The sequence below is a fragment of the Abramis brama genome, assembly GCF_963993115.1.
Source record: "Abramis brama genome assembly, chromosome: 10".
In the NCBI taxonomy this organism is placed as follows: Eukaryota; Metazoa; Chordata; class Actinopteri; order Cypriniformes; family Leuciscidae; genus Abramis; species Abramis brama.
In genome coordinates, this window is record NC_139972.1 from 44,332,232 (window position 1) to 44,359,512 (window position 27,281).

General features: G+C 43.4%; 1 protein-coding gene across 1 annotated transcript in view; it reads right to left on the reverse strand.

Annotated features, from left to right (window-relative positions):
* LOC311091198 (neoverrucotoxin subunit alpha-like) overlaps positions 1 to 27,281 on the reverse strand; it is a 155,030-nt gene that overhangs the window by 8,473 nt on the left and 119,276 nt on the right. The window contains exon 5 of the mRNA XM_084127020.1: positions 2,989 to 4,713. Within this exon, the coding sequence (XP_083983146.1) occupies positions 2,989 to 4,713 (1,725 nt within the window). The remainder of the gene's footprint in view (positions 1 to 2,988; positions 4,714 to 27,281) is intronic.

Here is a 27,281-nt window from a genome sequence, read left to right on the forward strand (position 1 = left end):
ACAATTCTTACAATTTAAGTGGATACAAGGCCCTGCATTCTTGCAGCAACCGGAGGCAGAGTGGCCACAGTTGCCAGAGATCACATTGACACAACACGATCCAGAAGTGAAAGTGTTCACTATCAGTATTTCCACCTTGGACGAATCTGCAAAAACAATCACAAAATTCATCACTCACTACTCAGACTGGCATCGTCTACGCAAAGCTGTTGCTTGGATGTTGATGATAAAGGAAGAACTGAAAAGGATTTGCAAAAAGAAAAAGGAAAGTAAAGAGCCACTTGAAGTGAAAGGATGCAGTAAAGGTTTACTGTGTGTGGAAACATTGCAGGATGCTGAAAAAGCTATAGTGCAATTCTGTCAATCTATGGAGTACAAACATAAACTGGAATGTCTGACAAAAGGAATGACTGTGAAAAAGAACAGTCACATACAAAAGCTTACCCCTACTCTTCAAGACGGTGTAATAAGAGTCGGTGGAAGGTTGGTAAGGTCTGCAATGCCATCTGAAGCCAAGCATCCAGCCATTCTGCCAAGACACCATCATGTGACGACACTCATTATTAGGCATGTTCATGAAACTGTCGGACACAGTGGTCGAAACCTTACACTTTCACGTTTAAGACAGAAGTATTGGATACCAAAGGCCAACTCCGCAGTTAGGAAGGTGATCAGCAAATGCGTCCACTGCAGAAGAGAAAGCTGTGTCAGAGTTAAACAGTACATGTCGGACTTGCCTCAAGAAAGACTATCACCGGACGAACCACCATTTACCAATGTAGGCATCGACTACTTTGGACCTTTTGAAATCAAAAGAGGACGGACTACATTGAAACGGTATGGTGTGATCTTTACATGCTTAAACATCAGAGCTGTACACTTGGAAGTCGCCCATACCTTGAACGCTGACTCGTGCATTAATGCTATACGGCGATTTATTGCCAGACGAGGTATGGTCAAGACCATCAGATCAGACAATGGGACGAACCTCGTAAGAGCAGAACGAGATTTGCGAGAGTCCATTCAAGGTCTGGACAATTCAAAGATCCATGCCGCATTGCTTAAAAGGGGCATATCCTGGACTTTCAACCCACCCACTGGATCCCATCATGGTGGAATTTGGGAAAGACCAATAAGAACTGTCAGACGCATTCTTAGAGCCCTGTTGCAAGAACAGGCTCTGGATGAGGAAGGATTGGCTACTTTACTATGTGAAGTTGAAGCCATAATCAATGACAGACCCATTTGCAAAGCTTCTGACGATCCTCTAGACTTGGAGCCTCTCACACCAAACCACCTCTTACTTCTCAGAGGAAAGCCTTCCCTACCACCTGGTGTATTCAGCTCAAATGACTGCAAAGGCAGGAGGAGATGGCGCCAAGTGCAGTACATGGCAAATCTTTTCTGGAAGAGGTGGACAAAAGAATATTTGCCAGAGTTACAAGAGAGACAGAAGTGGACAACAAAACAGAGAAATCTTGCTGTTGGAGACATTATATTGTTAGTGGATGACTCTGCTCCAAGGAACTCGTGGCTCATGGGCCGCGTAACCCGAACTTTACCAGATAGAAGGGGGTTTGTGAGACAAGTAGAGGTGCAAACCAAGACCAGCACCTTGATAAGGCCGATCTCAAAACTTGCCTTACTTCTGGAAGCCACTGACTGAGACTGACGAGCCTTCTTTCTATCTCTTTTTCTATCTCTCTGTCCCTCTCTTTTCTCTTGCTCTTTCACTTGACGTTTACACTGATTCCTGTAAATAGCATTTTTTTTTTTTTTTTCTTCATGATGAACTGATTTTTTATGAACTGATGCGTTACGTCTACTAAAAAAAAAAAAATTTACAAAAAAAGGAGTGTGTTGGTAAACTGGATGTAAATTTTTTGTAAGTATTATCTGTCTCCTATAGTATGTTTGTAATTGTACTGTTTTTTCACAGAACAATTAGGGGCCGGTATGTTGGAGCCAGACTTGCTTTCTTTATTATGGTTTGAGTCGAATTATTATAGTAATGTGTTTTGTTAACAATAGTTTGGTGTGGTTATGTTACATTTGTTTATATTCAGATTTTTTTTGCTTTAATATTGCTTTGGTTTGTTTTTCTATGAGTGCAACATGGAGGTGTGTGTTATTGAACCCGCCCACCAGCAATCAGGTGACTGCAGCACCTGTTTTATGGGTTCAATCAAACCCGGAGCTCAGTGTTGTTTGAAAGTGATTTGTCGTGGCTAGCGAGGTGCAGCCGTATATTTTCTTTGAGCGCTCATTTATCCCGTAACTTTGGATTATTTACTGAAAGCTCCATCACCCTCCCTGATGCACGGTAGGACAATAAAACCACTGGAAATTCAGGTACAATCATTCACATGACATGCAATAAAAAAGTTTCAATGGAATGAAACGGACTCGATGAGTTATGTTTGAGCGCGTCATTGATTGGCTGCAACACTAAGAAAAGAACACACACTCTGTCTATAGTTTGCTGCTGTTTGTCGGACAGCTTAAATCCGAACCAAGTCCAAATAATGGATGTTGCACCGATCTTTTTCATCAGCTTTCACTTTCAGCCGTGTTTACTTAAGATGATGACGAATATGCGTTGCAGCCTGGTTTACCTCGCGGCCGCGGGTAGATTGCGTCATCATAGCTTGTGTATAGAGTCATCTCCCAACCCAACTTGGAGAATAGTTTAACAGCAATATTTTTTTGATCGCGCGATAAGAGTCTCGCGTTAACGCAGCACGTTTTATATATATATATATATATATATATATATATATATATATATATATTAGTGGTGGGCCGCGCGATAAAAAAAATATCGCCGTTAATCTATTCTCCAAATATATATATATACAGTCAAATGGGAAACATTTTTCAACATTACATGTTTAATTATAGCCACACCTGTTGAGAAATATGGTTGTCAATACAAAAATTGATTGTTTGAGATAAAGATTAATGCAAAAAGATTTGCATAACACTTACCTGAAGACGGTATGGGGCCAATAGTGTCACTGGCTTCACTCACTCCCACTTTACCCACTATCCTGTAGCGGATCGAGTACTGCTTTCCAGACTCCAATCCAGTCAGATTAAAGACTTCATCAGATGTGTTTATGATAATCCACTGTTCCTCAGCACCAGAATCTGCTTTCACCCGCTGGTACTCCACTCTGAACTTCACAGTTTCTCCAGTTGGGGACTTCTGCAGTTTCAGGGTCACACTGTCCGGCAGGACCTGCTTCACTTCTGGTGGAGGAGGCTTCGACACAGGCTGGAACTGTGTGTCTGTCAGCTTCCCTGATTCATACAGATAGATAGAGGAGCCAGGACTGGAGGGATCGGAGATGGCAGAAATAATGAATCGATATCTCTTTTCATCTTTATTAGCCTCTGAAAAACTTCTGAAAAGAGATAAGTTCTCTCTCATCTTTGAGCTGACATCAGTATCGGAGAACCACTTTCTCACAGATTCTAATGTGCTCGAATGCGGTTTCATTCCCACATCTAGCCCTTTAAACTCATCAGATTCCAGAAACGTCTTCATGGCTGAAAGATACGGGTCTTCATACTTCAGAGATGTGAAGGTCAAGCACACCACAACATCAATATCAGGATTAAAGAGGATGATGTTGAGACGGTTTGAGTCTTCAGTATTGATTCCCTCCAGCATCTTGGTGTGAGAACTCAAGAGGTTAAGTTCAGCCTTTGCATGATCTAACCACTGGTTAAGCATGCTAACATTAAAGGGGGAGCTGTAGTGGATCTTCAGGATGTCTTCCAATGAATGTTGCTCCATCTCTCCTCCTCGTATAGCAGGCAAGACCTTGGCCACTTCTTTCAGGAGCACCGTTTTGTAAATGTTAAATGAGCTCTGAAACGAATGCAGCCTCTCTTTGATGTCTTTGAAAACATTTACCAGTGTTTTTCTGAAGAGGTCGTTGCATGTCCTCTGTACTTCTTCCAGCCCCTCTATTATATCTTCAGTGTTGGCAACCAGACTTGTGCTAATTTCTCTCTCCAACTTAGCAGCTTTTGTATCCAGTCGAGAAAGAGGATAGAGCCAGACTTTTATTGGAACAGCATTCTGTGGATTCTCCTTCAGTATAGTGGGGAGCTTCTTGTACACCTCTAGGGCCTCCATGTAAGTGGTGGGGTTCTGCTCAAGGCGGACGTCACCATGAAATGTGCAGGCAATATTCTCAGACACTTTCTTTTGAGCATCTGTCATATTTACAGCTCCGTGTCCCTTAATGGAATATTGAGGAATCTTCTTGACCATGATATTCAGTTCTCCCTCAATCTCCTTCTCGTCTTCCTCTTCTGTAAATGTCCGATCAAACACCATGAAGGCCTGAGCTCCGTATAGTACACCTGTGACCACATGAGTTGCAGTTTTCTGGTCAAAGACCTGAGGGTAGGTGATCTGTCTAAACTGAGTCACAGGGACCTGTTCAAATCTAGAGGTTTCACTGTAATACATTGTAACTCTGCATTGTTGGTTTGAGGATTTGGTGTCACGCAGGAACTTGGCAGATCCTCCCACCTCTACCAGCCCTGCCAAGAAGCTGGCCTTCAGGGAAGCACTCACATCCAGGAGAATGGACTTACTGGAGAGAGAGTTGGCGCTACTGAACTTCAAATCTGTCCTGGATTGTGGACGACTGTCCAAATCTTCTCTCAATGATTTCTTATCCCACAGAGTGACACCTGAAATGAGAAATTACTTTTAGAGTTACTGCAAAATCAGTTTTTGTGTGTGTTTTTAGTAATTGTTGGTTTGGTGTGTTTGAGTGCTCATTGTTACCATTACATGCATTTGTGCATGGTAGAAAGCACACAGTGAACTCTGAGTTGAGCAAACAGTTTGTGAATAGGCGACTACGAATGATGGCAGTGAAAGAGACTGAACACATTGAAAAGGATATGTTTAGTTGGTGGGAGCCAAAGTCTAAAAAATGGGTTGAACCTGACATGGTCTGCCCTACTTTTTATTTGTGTTTTTTCTGTTAACTTTGACCCTAAGAACCAATAATTGGAGGGTCTGCTCTGCCGGAAATATCGCGAAAAAACAACTGTGGCTATTTTAGTGTAAGCACCCTTTATTTTTTATCAGTATTTTTTTCCTCAAATCCTCAGTGGGTTGGGTAGGCTGTAAATGCAATAAATGCATTCCAGATACACAGAACACATGTGCTGACAACATCCACTGAAAAAATAACTCTTCACACAACTCTGGGATAGTTCACCCAAAAATGAAAATTCTGTTATCATTTACCCACCCTCAAGTTGTTCCAAGTTGTTTGTGTTTCTGCTGAACACAAAGGAAAACATTTGGAAGAATGTTTGTAACCAAATAGATCTCGGTCCCCATTGACTACCATAGTATATATTTTTTCCTACTATGGAAGTCAATGGGGACCGAGATCTGTTTGATTACAAACATTCGTCCAAATATTTTCCTTTGTGTTCAGCAGAACAAAGAAACTCATACAGGTTTGGAACAACTTGAGGGTGGGTAAATGATGACAGAATTTTCATTTTTGGGTGAACTATCCCTTTAAGGCGAGACACTACAGGTGAACATTTTTAAATAATATATATCACCATGAAACTTCCTCAGTTGATTACTTGCACAATTATATAAAAAAAATAGGGCTGGGCAAGTTAACGCGTTAATATCGCGTTAACGCATTTATTAATTAACGCAGACAATTTATTTATCGCACGTTAACGCAGTTTTTTTTATTATTATTTTGAAAGTCCGTTGCTCACCAGCTTAGTTTAGCAGGGATGCTCTGCCATACATGTAATCCCTCCTGTTGATGTCCTGATAACTATTTAGATTCAGGAAACTCACAAACAGCGAGGATCAGTCTCTCTTCAGTCTCGCATCATTTACAAAAAGTTCAAGACAATTCAACTTCGGCAGCGGGCGGGCGTGTGCGCACAACCGCGACAGTTTCACGGGAACGCACCCGCTTGTCGCTGCGCCTTGTGCTCGACCACTTCACCTCACTCTACCAAACGCAAATAGAGCGTCTGGCGCGAGTGATTTCAATGTCAAAGTCAATGCAAAGACGCGTTTATGCGCGTCTGGAGGTCCTGCGGCGCGAATGAGGCGTTTAGCGCGGCGCGCGCATCCAGTTCGCGCCAAACCTTTCCTTTTTACGTGCGTCGATTTCGCTCTGGACGTGCGAATGGATTCAAAATGTTCAACGCGGTAGACGTGACTTTGACACGCTATTCGCGTTTGGTGTGAACTGTGAACACACAGTAACAGGGAAACTTGCTACTGAACACAGACTGTTTCTGCTACTCCCTGATGAAAGATACTGTTGATACCTGTTCAGAAAAAAAAAAACCAAGAAAACAGGACTCTGATGGTAACTTGTTTAACAAGCTAGATAAAAGGTAATGCCCTGGCAGTGGCAAATAGCTTTGGTTTAATATTTGATTTGATTACATTAATGTTATAAGTTGAGATTTACAAGAAATATTTTATTGCTACTGTGTAAAGGGAATACTGCTGGTAAAAAGCACATTAGGCTATTTGTTTAAAGTTTTTGCAAACCACATGCACTATTGTGTATATAGCAGTACATTTAGATCTGCTATACACTATACTTTAGAATTCATTATCAAATTTTGCTCGTAATAATGCGATTAATCGCAAGAAAATCATGCGATTAATCGCGATTAAAAAATTTAATCGTTGCCCAGCACTAAAAAAAAAATGTATTACAAGTTTTAGAAATTTGTATGTTTAATTATGCAAATTAGGCATTATCTCATTAAAATAGGCAAGATTTTGCATATATTTTCGGTAGATAGATCTGAACATATGATAAAGCCACGTGCAAAATTATTTTTTCATTGTGTTCATCAAAACATTCAGAGGGATTTCAGGATATATTCTTTCATTACCTAGGAAATCAAAATATACTGTCCATAGCCTTAAAAAAATCGATTTTCGCCATATTTTTTTTTAATTAAAATATCGCATAAATCAGGCCAGGAATGATTTATTAACAAATCCCTCTGAAAATATCTTCAGAATACTGCTAAGTGTATAACTGGAAAGATTGGTGTACACAGGTGCTACATAGGCTGAGATGTTTCTACTGGAGAATGACAAAAAAACATTTTGAGAAAACGGCAGTTAAAGATTTAAATAGCTCTAAATGAGATCTCGTCATTAACTTTAAATCCCCCTTTGGACATTCACGATTGGTTACTGATAGAAAGGAAATGCCCATATTTGGGTTACATAGCGTTGTGCAGGAGACTCAGAGCTTTACAACGATACCGGTCATGACAGACTTCAGTAAACTTCCTGGTAAATTCAGGAGAAACTTACTGCCGCAAGTAAACAAAATGTAATAAAATAAACATCTTAATGTATATTTTCAACGTTTTCTTTGTAGCAGCTTGAAAGAACACATATTAAAGGAGTAAACCAGCCCAAAATCTCAAAACTGACCACTGCATGAAAAATCGATGTTTTTGCCTGTCGTGTCTCGCCTTAAAGAATATAAGGGCACATGAATTTTTAAAAATTAATAAAGTGTAACTTCATTTACAATAAACACTACAATATTACATATAAAAATACGAATTGTAAAATTTGATTTCATGGTGACTTTACAGCTGGTTTTTAATTAGTTATCGTCTCGTTTTCGTCTGTGAGTTTTTTTTTATGTCACTGCAGTTAAATCTTTGTCTGTATTGCATTATCAAACTTTAAAAATTATTAACATATTAACAGGTTACTTAAAAGATGTTTTCTCTGGGAGTATATAATGGGTTTGGAAATTTTAGAGAAATTCGAAATTAATGCATTACAATTTAACTAAACCCATTCGATTTTAGATTTAGTCAATTTAGTCTTATTGTATTTCGTCAACTAAAACTAGAGTAAAACTAAAACAACTCAGATGACTAAAATATGACTAAAACTAAAATGGCATTTTAGTCAAAAGACTATGACTAAAACTAAATCAAAATTTGCTGTCAAAATGAATATGCTGTAACCAACAGAAAGGATGATGCCTCATACAGACTTGACAATCAGCTGAAAGCTAAATGTGACTTTCTGGGGAGGAATCCTTTGTGGCACACATATGGAGCGAATTATGTGCCATAATTTAACAAACAAATCCAGCATTTTGCAAACAAACTCGATCCACTTTGCAAAGGAAATCTCGACTCGCAAACAAACAGAAAGCAATGTGCAAGCACAAAGGTCAGTTTGAGTGAAAATGCAGTGGAGTAACATATACTGTATGTATTGTGTTTTACAAATATAAATAATTAAGCCAAGATAAAACTTCACAAATATATACAAACCATCCTTCAAATTGCATGTAACCTTTGAACAAATACCAAATCTAGTGCATACAAATGCATATCTGTCTGTTATGATTGTGTGACACTTCGCTTTTTATGAGATCTCTCGGCTCGATTTTCTCACAAATGCGTCCAGGCAGATTTTCTCACAAATGCAGTTGAGCAACTTCCTCTTCTAAAACAGTAGATGGCGCTAAACTAGAGGCTAATGTAGCGCTAGTCTCCCAGGAGAAGCACTGATTTGAAACTTGCCTTTGCCTACAGCTGAGGAAAATGACCGGTGAACGTGTGTTTCTGTATTATTTGATCTATAATTAACCTTTTTGAGGTTTTCTCTTGCAAAATGTTTATTGCATATCTAGACAGAAATCCACATTAGCACTTAGTAGCACTTCACTCTCTCTATAGGCGGCTGCATATATGGAAAAAAAAACACCAAACCCTAAAAAAATTCTAACAAAAGGTTTCGCAGCTGTTTTTGTAGTATTAGGTGTCCTTAATAACATACTAAAAGTTTACCAAAGTTTGACCACTAGAAAGGTGTAATTTTCAAGATGGCGTCCAAGATGGGCAGGAAGCCCTTAAAATGTCCATACTCCTTCATTATTTGACAAAGATGCACCGTTTGTCCATGTTAACAAACAATTAAAAAAAAACTTGTAATACATTCTTTGTTTGTCTTGATGCAAGTAATCAACTCAGTAATTTTCATGGTGATATCTAAAGGTTAAAATTTTTACCCTATTCACGTAAGAAAAAAAATGAATAGTCGTATGAATAGTCTATGTTTGGGTCTTTTTCGAAACTTTCCCCTAATGGGATTCTTCTGGACTTTTTTTCCCTTACTCAGGACATATTGAGGATACAAAATCAGTTGAGTTTGCTTCTGTCGCAATTTGTTCAAGGTTGACCCCCATTTTGGCTTAAAATGACTGGACTATATAGATGTTTTTGAGTATAAAGGTGGCATTATACTAAACCTCAGGTTAGATACGCCTTTGGGGGAAAGGCGTATCAGTATCGGGTCCTTCCATTTGGTCCAGCTTTGGCTCCGCGGACATTCTCAAAGTGCATGGATTCAGCTCTGGCCCCCTTGAGGCTCCAGGGCATCCGTGTACTAAATTATTTCGACGACTAGCTCATTCTGGCTCATTCCAGAGAGATGGTGTTTCGTCACAGGGACATTATTCTCCACCACCTCCGGTCTCTCAGTCTCAGGTTGAATGCTCAGAAGAATGTCTTAACTCCTTCTCTTAGCCTGGCTGCGCCCTCCTACGCACTTCCGCGCAATTCCATTTTGCTTCAGTACTACGTCTGGGACTGCTGTATATTCTTAGGTTTCCAGAAACCAATTTTTTGTAGGACCAATCAGCGAACAGAGGGAGTGGCTGAGAACGATGACGTTGATGTAGTGCGTCAGTTTGAGTTGGAGTTCAGTAATGGCAGCGGAGAAAGACGTGAGAAAAGCTATTTTCATGTTTACACTGTTCGATCGCGTCCGCGCCCGCCGACACACACACCATATTCCAGAATTGCAATCTTCATTGCAGCCTGTTCATTATAGCCATAATAAAATATAATAATAACATAGTCAACCTAACATATAAAAATTCCACTGCTCTGTTTCTCAGTAGCCTATACAAAAACAGGGAAAACAAAGCCCACGAGGGGGCAAAACAAGACTGGACAGGACTACGAGTGACTAAACTAGACTAAGACTTGACGTAACTAGACTACAAATAAACAGCTTAAACAGAAACAGAACTTTCTCTAGACAGGGTACTCACAGTGACCAAAGTCTCACAATGAACGATAGCAGATTACATGAAACACTCAGGTAGGAATCACAATGAACCGACACAGGACAGCAAACACAAGGGGATTAAATAGGGAACTAATGATAACACAACAGGTGACACAGGCAGGCCCGCCCACAGAAATGACCGGGCCCCTGAAAAGGTCCAGTGAATGGGCCCTCCCCAAATATGCTATAGGCTACTCATATCATGCGTGTGCTCTCTCTCTCTCTCTCCTACATTAACACATACATTTAACTGAGAGAGACTCAGGGGCGCAACTACCCAGTGTCAGAAGGGTATCAATAAATAAATAAATAAATAAATAAAGTGTGCCATGTAATGAGTGAGTAGGAACGAGTGAGAGTTAATAGATGAAATAAGTAAAAAAAAATCATTTATTAATACAATTGAACTATACTCCACAGTGATTAATCAAATAAATAAATAAATAAATATATAAACTGCATTGCCATAGCAATACCAGTGTTTCTTACAGGATTTTTGGTAAAGCTGTGGTGAGTGGACCTCTGTACCTCTAGGGGGGTAGGGGGGTTGGGGGGCACCCCCTGTAAGAAAATGTTGTGCTTTTTAATGTTAAATTCATCAATCTGGTGCACTTTGAGAGTTCAAAATTAAAAACTCCAACCCATATTCAGTGTGCAAATTAAAAATTAAAACCTCTTTTAGTTACAGTGTCTGTCTACATTACACTACTACATGATAATAGTTATAATATTAATCCCATGATATAATAGCCATATATTGTAAAACAAATGCACTGAAAAATAAAGGAAATTTTCATAATTAGCTTTGTACAATTTCTATACTTGAAAGAGTATTTCTATTTCTATACTTCACATTAACCCTCTGGGGTCTAAGGTGTTTTTGGGGTCCTTGAGATGTTCTGACATGCCCTGACATTTTTGCTTTTTTCAGTTGCTTATAAACATATTAATGGCAAAGGTGTAAATTCACTCTATATAGCACAAACAGGGCTACCATCATATGTGAGCACCATGCATGTACATGTTTGTATTTTTGAGAGAATAATGTTTATGCATGGTTATTGAAAAAACTAAAAACTAAAGTTTCTGAAATAAGGCCATAAAACACATTCTAAATATGTGCCAATAAGACTTTTGACTAATGGATGTCATCGCCTAGTGTTTTTTCTTCAAAATTATGTGAAAATCATCCTGCCTAATCATTCACAGAACACAGTGCATTGATTTAAATTTTGCAAAACACTTTCTGTCTGGAAAGGCAATATGCGGAGTGGGCGTCAACGATCATGCATATTTAGTGGTTCGCACCTGGAGACAATGGGGCCCACATACTTAATGAGCCATTCATTCAGGTGTGTCACAAGAAAGAATGCAAGAGCAACAGTTGGAAGCATCTCGTGCAAATTAGCCTATAAAATCAAAAGGAAAACATGTCTAGTAATTGTGCAGTTAATTCTCATACTGTATTTTAAGTTTTGGAATATTTATCCTCTCCCCAAATTTGTCACTAATAAAACACAATAAAAAATGATTTTAAAGAAAAGGCTTATATTTACCTTTTATTAGTTTGTTTACATCTACCTTGTATTTTTTTTTTATTAAAAAGGTTACAATTACAACAACAATTCAAGTGTAATCTTTCTTTGTAAAAACTAAAGTATACATTTTATCATACATATTTCAAAGTTAAGGATTCATTACTTGAATATAGCCTAAGCTACATTGGAATAAACACTATAACATATTATTTGATTATTTTTGACAAAACATACTATATTTAACATATGAGCAAAAATTGGCAAACAAAAGCTTATTTGGCAGATATTTTACAGTAAAAATGTATAATCTATCCAAAACTAATCAATGAAATGTTGTCTTTCATATGTCTGTAACATAGTAACTTTCGTTTTTATTATAATAAATATAAAGTTGACGATAGGCTATTGACTCGCGATCTTCGCAGTAGGCTAGTGAACGCACCGGAGAAATGCACATTTGTTAGGCTACATAGTTTTTTGTTTTGGATGGTTTTGTAAAAACAGCTTTCTGTAAATATATTTCACATTTTTTAGACATGTGAGGCATGATGATCTACAGTTCAAGCACCTTATGTTGTGATTGCTATATTTACTTTAAATCCAGGAAATTTGTTAATGAAAAAATTATTAAAATTAAGATACAATTGATACAAAACGAAATTCGTTTTAAAGAAAGGATTTGTACTTTCTGTTTTGAGGTCTCTGTGAAAGTTTGAAAGTCTTTTAGTGCTTTTTTTAGAGCGCTCGCGTCCATAATGGAGAACTGTCACGTAATATTGTTGTTTCCTCATAAATGCGAACACGAAAAATAAAAGACAAAAGACTTTTAAGTAAAACTTACTCCGAAATTGTGTCCTCGGCGGAATTCGCTCTTCAAAATTCTGCCGTTCGTCGTCTGAGGCATTGATCGGGGGGCGGGTGCGATGCATACTAGATCACCTAACTATTTACATGTGAATCGCGCCGGGGGGCGGGGCGGCCTCAGCTCATTTAGAGATAATGAAGGGAGAAGGAAAAACGGTACCTCTCCTTGCTTTCAAACGGATTACATGAGTTGAAAACATTTGTTTTTTATATAAATTACTTCATTTAAAAGAGGAGATTTCAAGCTTCGTAGAGACATATCTCACGTGCCTGTGTGAGAAGTATTCGCTGAGTTATGATTCATTTTCAGACGCGTTTCAAAATGGACTACACTGGCAGAGAGAAGGCAGAACTCGCCTCGTGTTTATTTTTCTTTATTTGGCAAAAAACACAACACTTTGTTTTTATTGTGAGTATACACAAAATAATACACATTTAACAGAATCGATTGATGTATGAAACTCCTATGGAAAATCAAAGTCAACAGAGTTTTTATGAGTTTCTTTTACACTGATAAAAAAAAGCGAGCTGGTATCGCCGGCGATACCGCCGACCTCAGGGGGTTAAAGATGTGATTGGGCCAGCCCAGTGACCATCAAGAAAAGAACCGGTACTATACGGTTATCTGGAGCATATGATGGCCTACCCCTAACCCCGCCCCTAAACCTACCCGTCACTGGTCCGGATAACCATATAGTTCCAAAGAACCAATGGGCCGCTGATCTACTTGTTTCATGGGCCGGTGTTTCAGAAAAAAAACTAACGCTGACTTTTTTTGACCAATGCATTACACCGCCACTAACCCAGCGCCGCCGATTAAGCAAAACTAAACAAAACGAATGTACAGTTTTATGGGCCGTTAAGACAAAAAAAGAAAAAAAGTATGGGATGCATCGGCCCAAAAAGCACGTCGGCCCACTGGGAATCTCCCGGTAGTCACGATTGGCCAGATGGATCTACATGCCTGGAAATCCTACCAATCCTAATCCTATGCACTTTAAATCCAACCTGTTGCCTTTCATCCACTTATTTAGCTGCTGTCTCATCAATTGACATGCCATCTCCTTTTCCCTCTTTCTTTTTCTATGTTTAGCCCCCGCCAGCTTTTTTGCTTTATCCATCTTTTTCGACGACAACTCACTACTCGTACTTCCTGCTCGCTCAGCGCTCACGGCGCTCGCGCCCGCTCGCGATATTAAGTACAACAAAAAATAGCTCAGACCATTTTCAGGAAAGGGGTGTTTCATTATGACACAGGCTACATTTTACTCAAGCAACATTAAATAAAATGCATTTTTTTCTCACTTTCAACAATTAATGGTGCTATTTTGGTTCAAAATAAAATATGGTAACTTTTGCTTATATTTAGGATGAACATAATTATAGCTGGACTGCATGGGCCCCCTCTAGCGGCTGGGCCCCAGAAAACGTTCCCCTTTATCCCCCCTTATGGACGGCCCTGGACACAGGTAAAGCAATAATGACAAAACGAGGATAACAAGGGGGCGGGGCTAGGTGACGAGACAACACAAGCACACAGCCCAAACAAATGACCATGTGCTTGCACATAAAACATGGGTCTGTCATGATCCTGCCTCAAGACAAGAGAGATCTAGGACATGAAGGCAGAATCATGACAATATGACCGTTTATGGCCGAAATAGGTAAATATGTTCATTTGTTTTTGTTTTTTTGCCTTATGTGTAATTTATATGAAAAACATTTTAAATGAAAATACAGACACTTTTAGGAAAAGTCAGGTACCAGCAGGATTGTATTTATTGACCAAGTGAAGGAGGCAGAAAAGTTGTTTCCATATCGCGCAGTAGCCTGGTGATCACTGTACAGCATTTGCGGCAGATCCGAAACGACCGCAGCGGCGTATTGTTAATGATTAGACCCAGCTTCGACAGTTGACTGAATACATCACTGTCCTTATGGTCAAATATACATTTAGAATTTACAATTGTTCCTTGAACTCTTAAATTCGATTAACAAAACCTGCAGCTCTCGTTGACAGACATCTTATTCTAAACATAATCCTCTGATCATTCGGACTTGTTGTTTCTGGCCGGTTTCGGCGCATGACCACACGTTAGCGATTGGCTATGGCAGATCCTGAGTGACTCTGGGCAGATCCAATAGTTTTGAACTTTAACAGAGAACCCGCCTACAAGGAAGTAAACGTTCCTCAATGGAGAGAGGCCAGACTCTCTGTACAAATGAAATGTACGAGAGTCTGGTAGAACCAGGCTAGCCCCGTCTGGCCCCTGCTCGAGTTTCCAGTCTCCGTGCGTGCTTGGCCTGTTTCAGGCTCGACCATCATGTAGCGGTGGGCATATGTAGCGGTAGGCTTCTGAGGCTCATGGCAGCAGCCTCTCCTGTGCTGCCCCTGGGTCTCCCTCATATGAGACCATTCCTGTGCTGGATGAAACTCAGGGGCATCCGCCCTTCTTGGTCTGCCTTCCGCCTGCTGAGAGTGTCGCGAAGTTGCCTTCACGCTCTTTGAAGGTGGAAAGACTCCCCCCTTTTTACTTCAGGTTGTCACGACGGACGCCTCTTTGACTTGTTGGTGTGCGAGGGCAGACCTTCGAGGGCAGACCAGCGTACGATGTTTAGACGGGCGAGCTTCTCTCGTGGCACATAAATTGCCTCAAGTTGCAAGCTGTCACTCTGGCCCTGGATCAATTTCTCCCGGCCCTGATGGACTCATGTCATTGTCAGGATGGACAATATGGCAGTGGTGTCCCATGTAAATCGCCAGGGGGGCTCGTGGTCGCGCACCCTCGACAGGCATGCGCACCGCCTCCTCCTTTGGGCTCAAGACAGGTTTCTTTCGCTGAGAGCAGTTCACGTTCCAGGGGACCTGAACATCGCAGCGGCCTTCTACTAGACTGCTGTATTTCTCTAAGTGCAAGGTTTTTGAGTCTTGGTGTTCGGCTCATGAAGTGGATCCTGTCAGCTGCCCGGTCGGTTCAGTGCTGGAATTCCTGCAGGATAAATTTGTGGCTGGAGTGGCTGCAACTACCTTTAGAGTTCATGTCAGCTATCGCTGCCTATCGGGAGTCAGACGAGGTCCCCTTAGGTAAACACTGTCTGGTCTCCTCGTTTAAGCATGGAGTTAGACACTTAGTTAGACACACTACTCACTTTCGAAAAAGAGTAGGGGTGTAACCCCGGCATCCTGGCCAAATTTGCCCCTTGGCCTCTGTCCATCATGGCCGCCTAATCATCCTCATATACTGATTGGCTTCATCACTGTCTCCTCTCCACCAGTAAGCTGGTATGTGGTGGGCGTTCTGGCGCAATATGGCTGCCGTCGCATCATCCAAGTGGATGCTGCACATTGGTGGTGGTTGAGGAGATTCCCCCTTTCATGTAAAAAGCGCTTTGAGTAGGCCTGCCTAGAAAAGCGCTATATAAATGTAATGAATTATTATTATTATTATAAACACTTGAGGCCTGCACATCCTATTAGTGTCCGCACCTGGGATTTATCAGTTGTTCTGGAGGGGCTATTAGAGCCTTCCTTTGAACCCTTGGAGTCAGCTCCGGACCGGATTCTTACTCTCAATGTGGCACTTTTGTTAGCGTTGGCCTCTCTCAAACGCGTGGGGGATCTGCAGGCTCTTTCTGTTAGTGAGCCTTGTATGGAGTTTGCCCCAAGTCTTGTGAAGGTGTTTCTATGGCCTAGACCTGGTTATGTCACCAAAGTTTTGTCCACGTCAATCAGCTCTCAAGTTGCGCCACTGAGGAGGCGCCCGCGCCATCAGCCAATGAATTGGTGTGATTCTATACGGGTTCAGACAATCAGCACATGCCTTCACGTGGCAGCACTGTTTTGACTAATTTGACAGTACCACACAGTTCTAATGAATTTATTAAGTTGGCTTGAGAGAGCCAACTTTCTGATATTGTACTTAAACTTATTATTAAGTTGGCTTGAGAGAGCCAACTTAGTGATATTGTACTTAAACTTATTATTAGTGGTGCTTTTTTGAAAGCATCACTATTGTTATTGCTCATACTTATTAATGGTGCTTGCCAAAGGCAAGGCATCATTAGTGTTCTCTTGCATACTTATTAGTGGTGCTTTTTTAAAAGCATCACTATTGTTATTGCTCATACTTATTATTAGTGGTGCTTTTTTAAAAGCATCACTATTGTTATTGCTCATACTTATTAGTGGTGCTTGCTGAAAGCAAGGCATCACTATTGTTCTCTTGCATACTTATTATTATTAGTGGTGCTTTTTTAAAAGCATCACTATTGTTATTGCTCATACTTATTAGTGGTGCTTGCTGAAAGCAAGGCATCACTATTGTTATTGCTCATACTTATTATTATTCTTTTTATTATTCTGGACAAAAGTTTGGCGCGTAACTCGCCCTGCACCGTTTGTCACAGACCCCTGAGTGAGGTGTCAAATCAACCGGCTCATTAAGGAGAGGTGTGCTATGACTTTTATAAGCGATCGGGGGTGCGGTGTTCGCCCCAGGGGCGAAAAAGCGGCCAAAAAAGTCCCATTGACTTAACATTGAGACGAAATTTGACCACACGTAGCTCTGAGCGAGGATTTCGCAGAAACGTGTGATTTGCCACATTTGAAGAGGCTAACAGGCTCTGTAAGAACATACCTCACAATGGGGTAAAAGTTGCACCCCTGGGGGGCAGGAGATGCCCAAAGTTGCCCCATTGACTTACTATGGGGAAGGAACGTCCCATGAAACACACATGCTTTTCCTACTATGGTAAATTGCATAGGGACTTTGTATTGAACGTAGCTCTGGATCACAGTGTCATAGAGACAAGGGGGAGGCCTCATTTTACTCAGACGACCAATCAGTCTCTCAGGATCATTGTGAAGCTATCAAGCCACGCCCTAGCAACCATTTAGAGCCCCTTAGCAACAAGTTCCATAGACTTCCATTGAAAGAGTTCAAAGAGATATCTCCAGACTGAATTGTCATAGAAACGTGGGGGTGGTCTCATTTGACTCGGGGCAGCAAACAGCCAATCATGAATCACCTCAACACTTCCAAGCCCCGCCCTAGCAACCATTGTCGAGCACCTTAGCAACCAAAATCCAAAGAGGGATATCTTCCATTCTGAATGTCACAGAGGCATGGGAGTTGGTTTATATCATTCATAGTGACAAGAAGCCTTTGGAGTTTCATGATTGGCAGCTGACAAGCCACTCCCTAGCAACCAAACAGAGTACCCTAGCAACCAAAATTCAAAGAGGGATATCTTCCATTCTGAATGTCACAGATAAATGGGAGTTGGTTTATATCATTCATAGTGACAAGAAGCCTTTGCAGTTTCATAAATGGCAGCTGCCAAGCCACTCCATAGCAACCAAACAGAGTACCCTAGCAACCAAAATCCAAAGAAGGATATCTCCCATTCTGAATAATGCAGAGGCATGGGAGTTGGTTTATATCATTCGTAGTGACAAGAAGCCTTTGGAGTTTCATGATTGGCAGCTGACAAGCCACTCCCTAGCAACCAAACAGATTACCCTAGCAACCAAAATCCAAAGACGGATATCTTCCATTCTTAATGTCGCAGAGGCATGGGAGTTGGTTTATATCATTCATACTGACAAGCAGCCTTTGAGTTTCATGATTGGCAGCTGCCAAGACACTCCCTAGCAACCAAACAGAGTACCCTAGCAACCAAAATCCAAAGAGGGATATCTTCCATTCTGAATGTCACAGAGGCATGGGAGTTGGTTTATATCATTCATAGTGACAAGAAGCCTTTGGAATTGCATCATTGGCAGCTGCCAAGTAACTCCATAGCAACCAAACAGAGTACCATAGCAACCAAAATCCAAAGAGGCATATCTTCCATTCTGAATGTCACAGAGGCATGGGAGTTGGATTATATCATTCATACTGACAAGAAGCCTTTGGAATTTCATCATTGGCAGCTGACAAGCCACTCCCTAGCAACCAAACAGAGTACCCTAGCAACCAAAATCCAAAGAGGCATATCTTCCATTCTGAATGTCACAGAGACATGGGAGTTTGTTTATATCATTCATACTGACAAGCAGCCTTTGGAGTTTCATGATTGGCAGCTGCCAAGCCACTCCCTAGCAACCAAACAGAGTACCCTAGCAACTAACATCCAAAGAGGGATATCTTCCATTCTGAATGTCACAGAGGCATGGAAGTTGGTTTATATATCATTCATAGTGACAAGAAGCCTTTGGAATTGCATCATTGGCAGCTGCCAAGTAACTCCATAGCAACCAAACAGAGTACCCTAGCAACCAAAATCCAAAGAGGCATATCTTCCATTCTGAATGTCGCAGAGGCATGGGAGTTGGTTTATATCATTCATAGTGACAAGAAGCCTTTGGAGTTTCATCATTGGCAGCTGACAAGCCACTCACTAGCAACCAAATAGAGTACCCTAGCAACCGTTTAGCAAAACGTATATCTCTGCATCAGAACATCGTATAGAGATGGGGGTTGGCTCTTTAGTTTCAGTTGGAAAACAGCCTGTAAATATCACCATGGTAACTGTGTATTCACACCCTAGCAACCATTTAGAGCCACCTAGCAACCATATTGCAAAATATAGAAGCCATATTTCAGCTCCACAACATCGTACAGACATGGTTGTTGGCTCATATGCAATCATGTACAACACCCTAGCAACCGAGTGGCGAGTTTTGCCACTGCAAGCACCACTTCACATTTTCTTCAGGAAATGTACATTCTAGTTATTCTTCTTCTTTTTCTTATTATTCCGGACAAAAGTTTGGCGCGTAACTCGCCCCGCACCGTTTGTCACAGACCCCTGAGTGAGGTGTCAAATCGACCGGCTCATTGAGGAGAGGTGTGCTATGACTTTTCTAAGCGATCGGGTGTACGATGTTCGCACAGCGGACGAAAAAGCGGCCAAAAAAGTCCCATTGACTTTACATTGGGAGTTCTAAAAACATTTGAATCCCAACCGACATTTTCACACACACAGACTCAAAAGGGCCTGTCACCCCTGCATCTCTCCCTCTCTCTCTCCCTCAGAGGATTTATATTATCAACCAACCAATAAGTTATGGCCTAAAATCTTCATAGCCACACCCTAGCAACCAGTCACAGCACCCTAGCAACCACTAAGAGCTCCCTAGCAACCACCCTAAACCAATAAAAAAATTTTTTTTAATTTTTTTGTATTTTTTAATGCAATATTACACTCGTGGCCTTGCGATATTGCTCCATGCTTGTGCCTATTCGACCATAGGCACGAGGCCGCAGGCCGAGTGCCGTACTGAAGGCACTCGTTATTAAAGATTTTATTAACTCTATAAAAACTCCATAGTAACCATCTTTGACAACTACCAACCACCTAGTAACACCATAGTAACTAAACAAAATACCTTAGCAACCATCCTGAACACCCTAGCAACGTCTAGAAATGCTCTAGTAACCACCAAAAATACCGTAGCAACTACCCAGAACACCCTAGCAACTGTCTAGCAACCCCCCAGAACACCTAGCAACTGCCTAGCAACCACCCAGAACACCCTAGCAACTGCCTAGCAACGCCCTAGCATCCACCCAAAATACCATAGCAACTGCCTAGCAACACCATAGCAACCACCCAGAACACCCTAGCAACTGCCTAGCAACGCTCTAGCAACCACCCAGAATACCCTAGCAACTGCCTAGCAACCACCCAGAATACCCTAGCAACACCATAGCAACCACCCATAATACCCTAGCAACCGCCTAGCAACACCATAGCAACCACCCAGAACAGCCTAGCAACCACCTAGCAACGCCCTAGCAACCACCAAGAATACCCTAGCAACCGCCTAGCAACCACCCAGTATACCCTAGCAACCGCCTAGCAACACCATAGCAACCACCAAGAATACCCTAGCAACCGCCTAGCAACCACCCATAATACCCTAGCAACCGCCTAGCAACACCATAGCAACCACCCAGAACACCCTAGCAACTGCCTAGCAACGCCCTAGCAACCACCTATAATACCCTAGCAACTGCCTAGCAACCACCCAGAATACCCTAGCAACCGCCTAGCAACACCATAGCAACCACCCAGAATACCCTAGCAACTGCCTAGCAACGCCCTAGCAACCACCAAGAATACCCTAGCAACCGCCTATTAACACCATAGCAACCACCCAGAATACCCTAGCAACCGCCTAGCAACACCATAGCAACCACCCAGAACAGCCTAGCAACCACCTAGCAACGCCCTAGCAACCACCAAGAATACCCTAGCAACCGCCTAGCAACGCCCTAGCAACCACCCAGAATACCCTAGCAACCGCCTAGCAACACCATAGCAACCACCCAGAATACCCTAGCAACTGCCTAGCAACGCCCTAGCAACCACCAAGAATACCCTAGCAACCGCCTAGCAACCACCCAGTATACCCTAGCAACCGCCTAGCAACACCATAGCAACCACCAAGAATACCCTAGCAACCGCCTAGCAACCACCCATAATACCCTAGCAACCGCCTAGCAACACCATAGCAACCACCCAGAACACCCTAGCAACTGCCTAGCAACGCCCTAGCAACCACCTATAATACCCTAGCAACTGCCTAGCAACCACCCAGAATACCCTAGCAACCGCCTAGCAACACCATAGCAACCACCCAGAATACCCTAGCAACTGCCTAGCAACGCCCTAGCAACCACCAAGAATACCCTAGCAACCGCCTATTAACACCATAGCAACCACCCAGAATACCCTAGCAACCGCCTAGCAACACCATAGCAACCACCCAGAACAGCCTAGCAACCACCTAGCAACGCCCTAGCAACCACCAAGAATACCCTAGCAACCGCCTAGCAACGCCCTAGCAACCACCCAGAATACCCTAGCAACCGCCTAGCAACACCATAGCAACCACCCAGAATACCCTAGCAACTGCCTAGCAACGCCCTAGCAACCACCAAGAATACCCTAGCAACCGCCTATTAACACCATAGCAACCACCCAGAATACCCTAGCAACCGCCTAGCAACACCATAGCAACCACCCAGAACAGCCTAGCAACCACCTAGCAACGCCCTAGCAACCACCAAGAATACCCTAGCAACTGCCTAGCAACGCCCTAGCAACCACCCAGAATACCCTAGCAACTGCCTAGCAACGCCAAGAATACCCTAGCAACCGCCTAGCAACCCCACAGAATACCCTAGCAACCGCCTAGCAACGCCATAGCAACCACTCAGAACACCCTAGCAACTGCCTAGCAACGCCCTAGCAACCACCCAGAACACCCTAGCAACCACCCAGAATACCCTAGCAACCGCCTAGCAACACCATATAAACCACCCAGAACACCATAGCAACCACACAGAACACCCTAGCAACCACCTAGCAAAGCCCTAGCAACCACACAGAACACGCTAGCAACACCCTAGCAACCACCTGAACAACATGAATAAGCCATATCTCAGCACCAGAACATCGTACAGACATGGTTGTTGGCTCGTATGCAATCATGTATAACACCCTAGCAACCGAGTGGCGAGTTTTGCCACTGCAAGCACCACTTCACATTTTCTTCAGGAAATGTACATTCTAGTTATTCTTCTTATTATTCTGGACAAAGTTTGGCGCGAAACTCGCCCCGCACCGTTTGTCACAGACCCCTGAGTGAGGCGTCAAATCGAGCGGCTCATTGAGGAGAGGTGTGCTATGACTTTTCTAAGCGATCGGGTGTACGATGTTCGCACAGCGGACGAAAAAGCGGCCAAAAAAGTCCCATTGACTTTACATTGGGAGTTCTAAAAATATTTGAATCCCAACCGACGTTTTCACACACACAGACTCCAAAGGGCCTGACAGCCCTGCGTCTCTCCCTCTCTCTCTCCCTCAGAGGATTTATATTATCAAGCAGACAATAAGTAATGGCCTAAAATCTTCATAGCCACACCCTAGCAACCAGTTTCAGCACCCTAGCAACCACTAAGAGCTCCCTAGCAACCACCCTAAACCAAAAAAAAACATTTTTTTACATTTTTTTTATTTTTTAAAGCAATTTTACTCTCGTGGCCTTGCGATATCGCTCCATGCTTGTGCCTATTCGGCCATAGGCACGAGGCCGCAGGCCGAGTGCCGTACTGAAGGCACTCGTTATTCAAGATTTTAACAACTCTATAAAAACTCCATAGTAACCATATTTGACAACTACCAACCACCTAGTAACACCATAGCAACTAACAAAAATACCTTAGCAACCACCCTGAACACCCTAGCAACGTCTAGAAATGCTCTAGTAACCACCAAAAAACTCTAGCAACCACCCAGAACATCCTAGCAACTGCCTAGCAACCACCCAGAACACCTATCAACTGCCTAGTAACCACCCAGAACACCCTAGCAACGCCCTAGCAACCACCCAGAACACCCTAGCAACGCCCTAGCATCCACCCAGAATACCATAGCAACTGCCTAGCAACACCATAGCAACCACCCAGAACACCCTAGCAACTGCCTAGCAACGACCTAGCAACCACCCAGAACACCCTAGCAACTGCCTAGCAACCACCAAGAATACCCTAGCAACTGCCTAGCAACCACCCAGAACACCCTAGCAACCACCTAGCAACACCATAGCAACCACCCAGAATACCCTAGCAACCGCCTAGCAACACCATAGCAACCACCCAGAATACCCTAGCAACTGCCTAGCAACGCCCTAGCAAACACCCAGAATACCCTAGCAACCGCCTAGCAACACCATAACAACCACCCAGAACACCCTAGCAACTGCCTAGCAACGCCCTAGCAACAACCCAGAATACCCTAGCAACCGCCTAGCAACACCATAGCAACCACCCAGAACACCCTAGCAACTGCCTAGCAACGCCCTAGCAACCACCAATAATACCCTAGCAACCGCCTAGCAACCACCCAGAATACCCTAGCAACTGCCTAGCAACGCCCTAGCAACCACCCAGAATACCCTAGCAACCGCCTAGCAACACCATAGCAACCACCCAGAACACCCTAGCAACTGCCTAGCAACGCCGTAGCAACCACCCAGAATACCCTAGCACCCGCCTAGCAACACCATAGCAACCACCCAGAACACCCTAGCAACTGCCTAGCAACCACCAAGAATACCCTAGCAACCGCCTAGCAACCACCCATAATACCCTAGCAACCGCCTAGCAACATCATAGCAACCACCCAGAATACCCTAGCAACCGCCTAGCAACACCATAGCAACCACCCAGAACACCCTAGCAACCGCCTAGCAACCACCCAGAATACCCTAGCAACCGCCTAGCAACCACCCAGAATACCCTAGCAACCGCCTAGCAACACCATAGCAACCACCCAGAACAACATGAATAAGCCATATCTCAGCACCAGAACATCGTACAGACATGGTTGTTGGCTCGTATGCAATCATGTATAACACCCTAGCAACCGAGTGGCGAGTTTTGCCACTGCAAGCACCACTTCACATTTTCTTCAGGAAATGTACATTCTAGTTCTTCTTATTATTATTCTGGACAAAGTTTGGCGCGTAATGCGCCCCGCATCGTTTGTCTCAGACCCCTGAGTGAGGTGTCAAATCGACCGCCTCATTGAGGAGAGGTGTGCTATGACTTTTCTAAGCGATCGGGTGTACGATGTTCGCACAGCGGACGAAAAAGCGGCCAAAAAAGTCCCATTGACTTTACATGGGGAGTTCTAAAAATATTTGAATCCCAACCGACGTTTTCACACACACAGACTCCAAAGGGCCTGACACCCCTGCGTCTCTCCCTCTCTCTCTCCCTCAGAGGATTTATATTATCAAGCAGCCAATAAGTTATGGCCTAAAATCTTCATAGCCACACCCTAGCAACCAGTTTCAGCACCCTAGCAACCACTAAGAGCTCCCTAGCAACCACCCTAAACCAAAAAAAAACATTTTTTTATTTTTTTTATATTTTTTAAAGCAATTTTACTCTCGTGGCCTTGCGATATCGCTCCATGCTTGTGCCTATTCGGCCATAGGCACGAGGCCGCAGGCCGAGTGCCGTACAGAAGGCACTCGTTATTAAAGATTTTAAGAACTCTATAAAAACTTCATAGTAACCATATTTGACAACTACCAACCACCTAGTAACACCATAGCAACTAACAAAAACACCTTAGCAACCACCCTGAACACCCTACCAACGTCTAGAAATGCTCTAGTAACCACAAAAAACTCTAGCAAGCACCCAGAACACCCTAGCAACTGCCTAGCAACCACCCAGAACACCTAGCAACTGCCTAGCAACCACCCAGAACACCTAGCAACTGCCTAGCAACCACCCAGAACACCTAGCAACCACGTAGAACACCCTAGCAACTGCCTAGCAACGCCCTAGCATCCACCCAGAATACCATAGCAACTGCCTAGCAACCCCATAGCAACCACCCAGAACACCCTAGCAACTGCCTAGCAACGCCCTAGCAACCATCCAGAATACCCTAGCAACTGCCTAGCAACGCCCTAGCAACCATCCAGAATACCCTAGCAACACCATAGCAACCACCCAGAATACCCTAGCAACGCCCTAGCAACCACCCAGAATACCCTAGCAACCGCCTAGCAACACCATAGCAACCACCCAGAACACCCTAGCAACCGCCTAGCAACTGCCTAGCAACCACTAAGAATACCCTAGCAACCACCCAGAATACCCTAGCAACCGCCTAGCAACACAATAGCAACCACCCAGAATACCCTAGCAACCGCCTAGCAACACCATAACAACCACCCAGAACACCCTAGCAACTGCCTAGCAATGCCCTAGCAACCATCCAGAATACCCTAGCAACCACCTAGCAACATCATAGCAACCACCCAGAATACCCTAGCAACTGCCTAGCAACGCCCTAGCAACCATCCAGAATACCCTAGCAACACCATAGCAACCACCCAGAATACCCTAGCAACTGCCTAGCAACGCCCTAGCAACTACCCAGAATACCCTAGCAACCGCCTAGCAACACCATAGCAACCACCCAGAACACCCTAGCAATCGCCTAGCAACTGCCTAGCAACCACTAAGAATACCCTAGCAACCACCCAGAATACCCTAGCAACCGCCTAGCAACACCATAGCAACCACCCAGAATACCCTAGCAACTGCCTAGCAACCGCCTAGCAACCACCCAGAATACCCAAGCAAACGCCTAGCAACACCATAGCAACCACTAAGAGCTCCCTAGCAACCACCCTAAACCAAAAAAAAACATTTTTTTATTTTTTTTATATTTTTTAAAGCAATTTTACTCTCGTGGCCTTGCGATATCGCTCCATGCTTGTGCCTATTCGGCCATAGGCACGAGGCCGCAGGCCGAGTGCCGTACAGAAGGCACTCGTTATTAAAGATTTTAAGAACTCTATAAAAACTTCATAGTAACCATATTTGACAACTACCAACCACCTAGTAACACCATAGCAACTAACAAAAACACCTTAGCAACCAACCTGAACACCCTACCAACGTCTAGAAATGCTCTAGTAACCACAAAAAACTCTAGCAAGCACCCAGAACACCCTAGCAACTGCCTAGCAACCACCCAGAACACCTAGCAACTGCCTAGCAACCACCCAGAACACCTAGCAACTGCCTAGCAACCACCCAGAACACCTAGCAACCACGTAGAACACCCTAGCAACTGCCTAGCAACGCCCTAGCATCCACCCAGAATACCATAGCAACTGCCTAGCAACCCCATAGCAACCACCCAGAACACCCTAGCAACTGCCTAGCAACGCCCTAGCAACCATCCAGAATACCCTAGCAACTGCCTAGCAACGCCCTAGCAACCATCCAGAATACCCTAGCAACACCATAGCAACCACCCAGAATACCCTAGCAACGCCCTAGCAACCACCCAGAATACCCTAGCAACCGCCTAGCAACACCATAGCAACCACCCAGAACACCCTAGCAACCGCCTAGCAACTGCCTAGCAACCACTAAGAATACCCTAGCAACCACCCAGAATACCCTAGCAACCGCCTAGCAACACAATAGCAACCACCCAGAATACCCTAGCAACCGCCTAGCAACACCATAACAACCACCCAGAACACCCTAGCAACTGCCTAGCAATGCCCTAGCAACCATCCAGAATACCCTAGCAACCACCTAGCAACATCATAGCAACCACCCAGAATACCCTAGCAACTGCCTAGCAACGCCCTAGCAACCATCCAGAATACCCTAGCAACACCATAGCAACCACCCAGAATACCCTAGCAACTGCCTAGCAACGCCCTAGCAACTACCCAGAATACCCTAGCAACCGCCTAGCAACACCATAGCAACCACCCAGAACACCCTAGCAATCACCTAGCAACTGCCTAGCAACCACTAAGAATACCCTAGCAACCACCCAGAATACCCTAGCAACCGCCTAGCAACACCATAGCAACCACCCAGAATACCCTAGCAACTGCCTAGCAACCGCCTAGCAACCACCCAGAATACCCAAGCAAACGCCTAGCAACACCATAGCAACCACCCAGAACACCATAGCAACCACCCAGAACAACATGAATAAGCCATATCTCAGCACCAGAACATCGTACAGACATGGTTGTTGGCTCGTATGCAATCATGTATAACACCCTAGCAACCGAGTGGCGAGTTTTGCCACTGCAAGCACCACTTCACATTTTCTTCAGGAAATGTACATTCTAGTTAGTGGTGCTTTTTTGA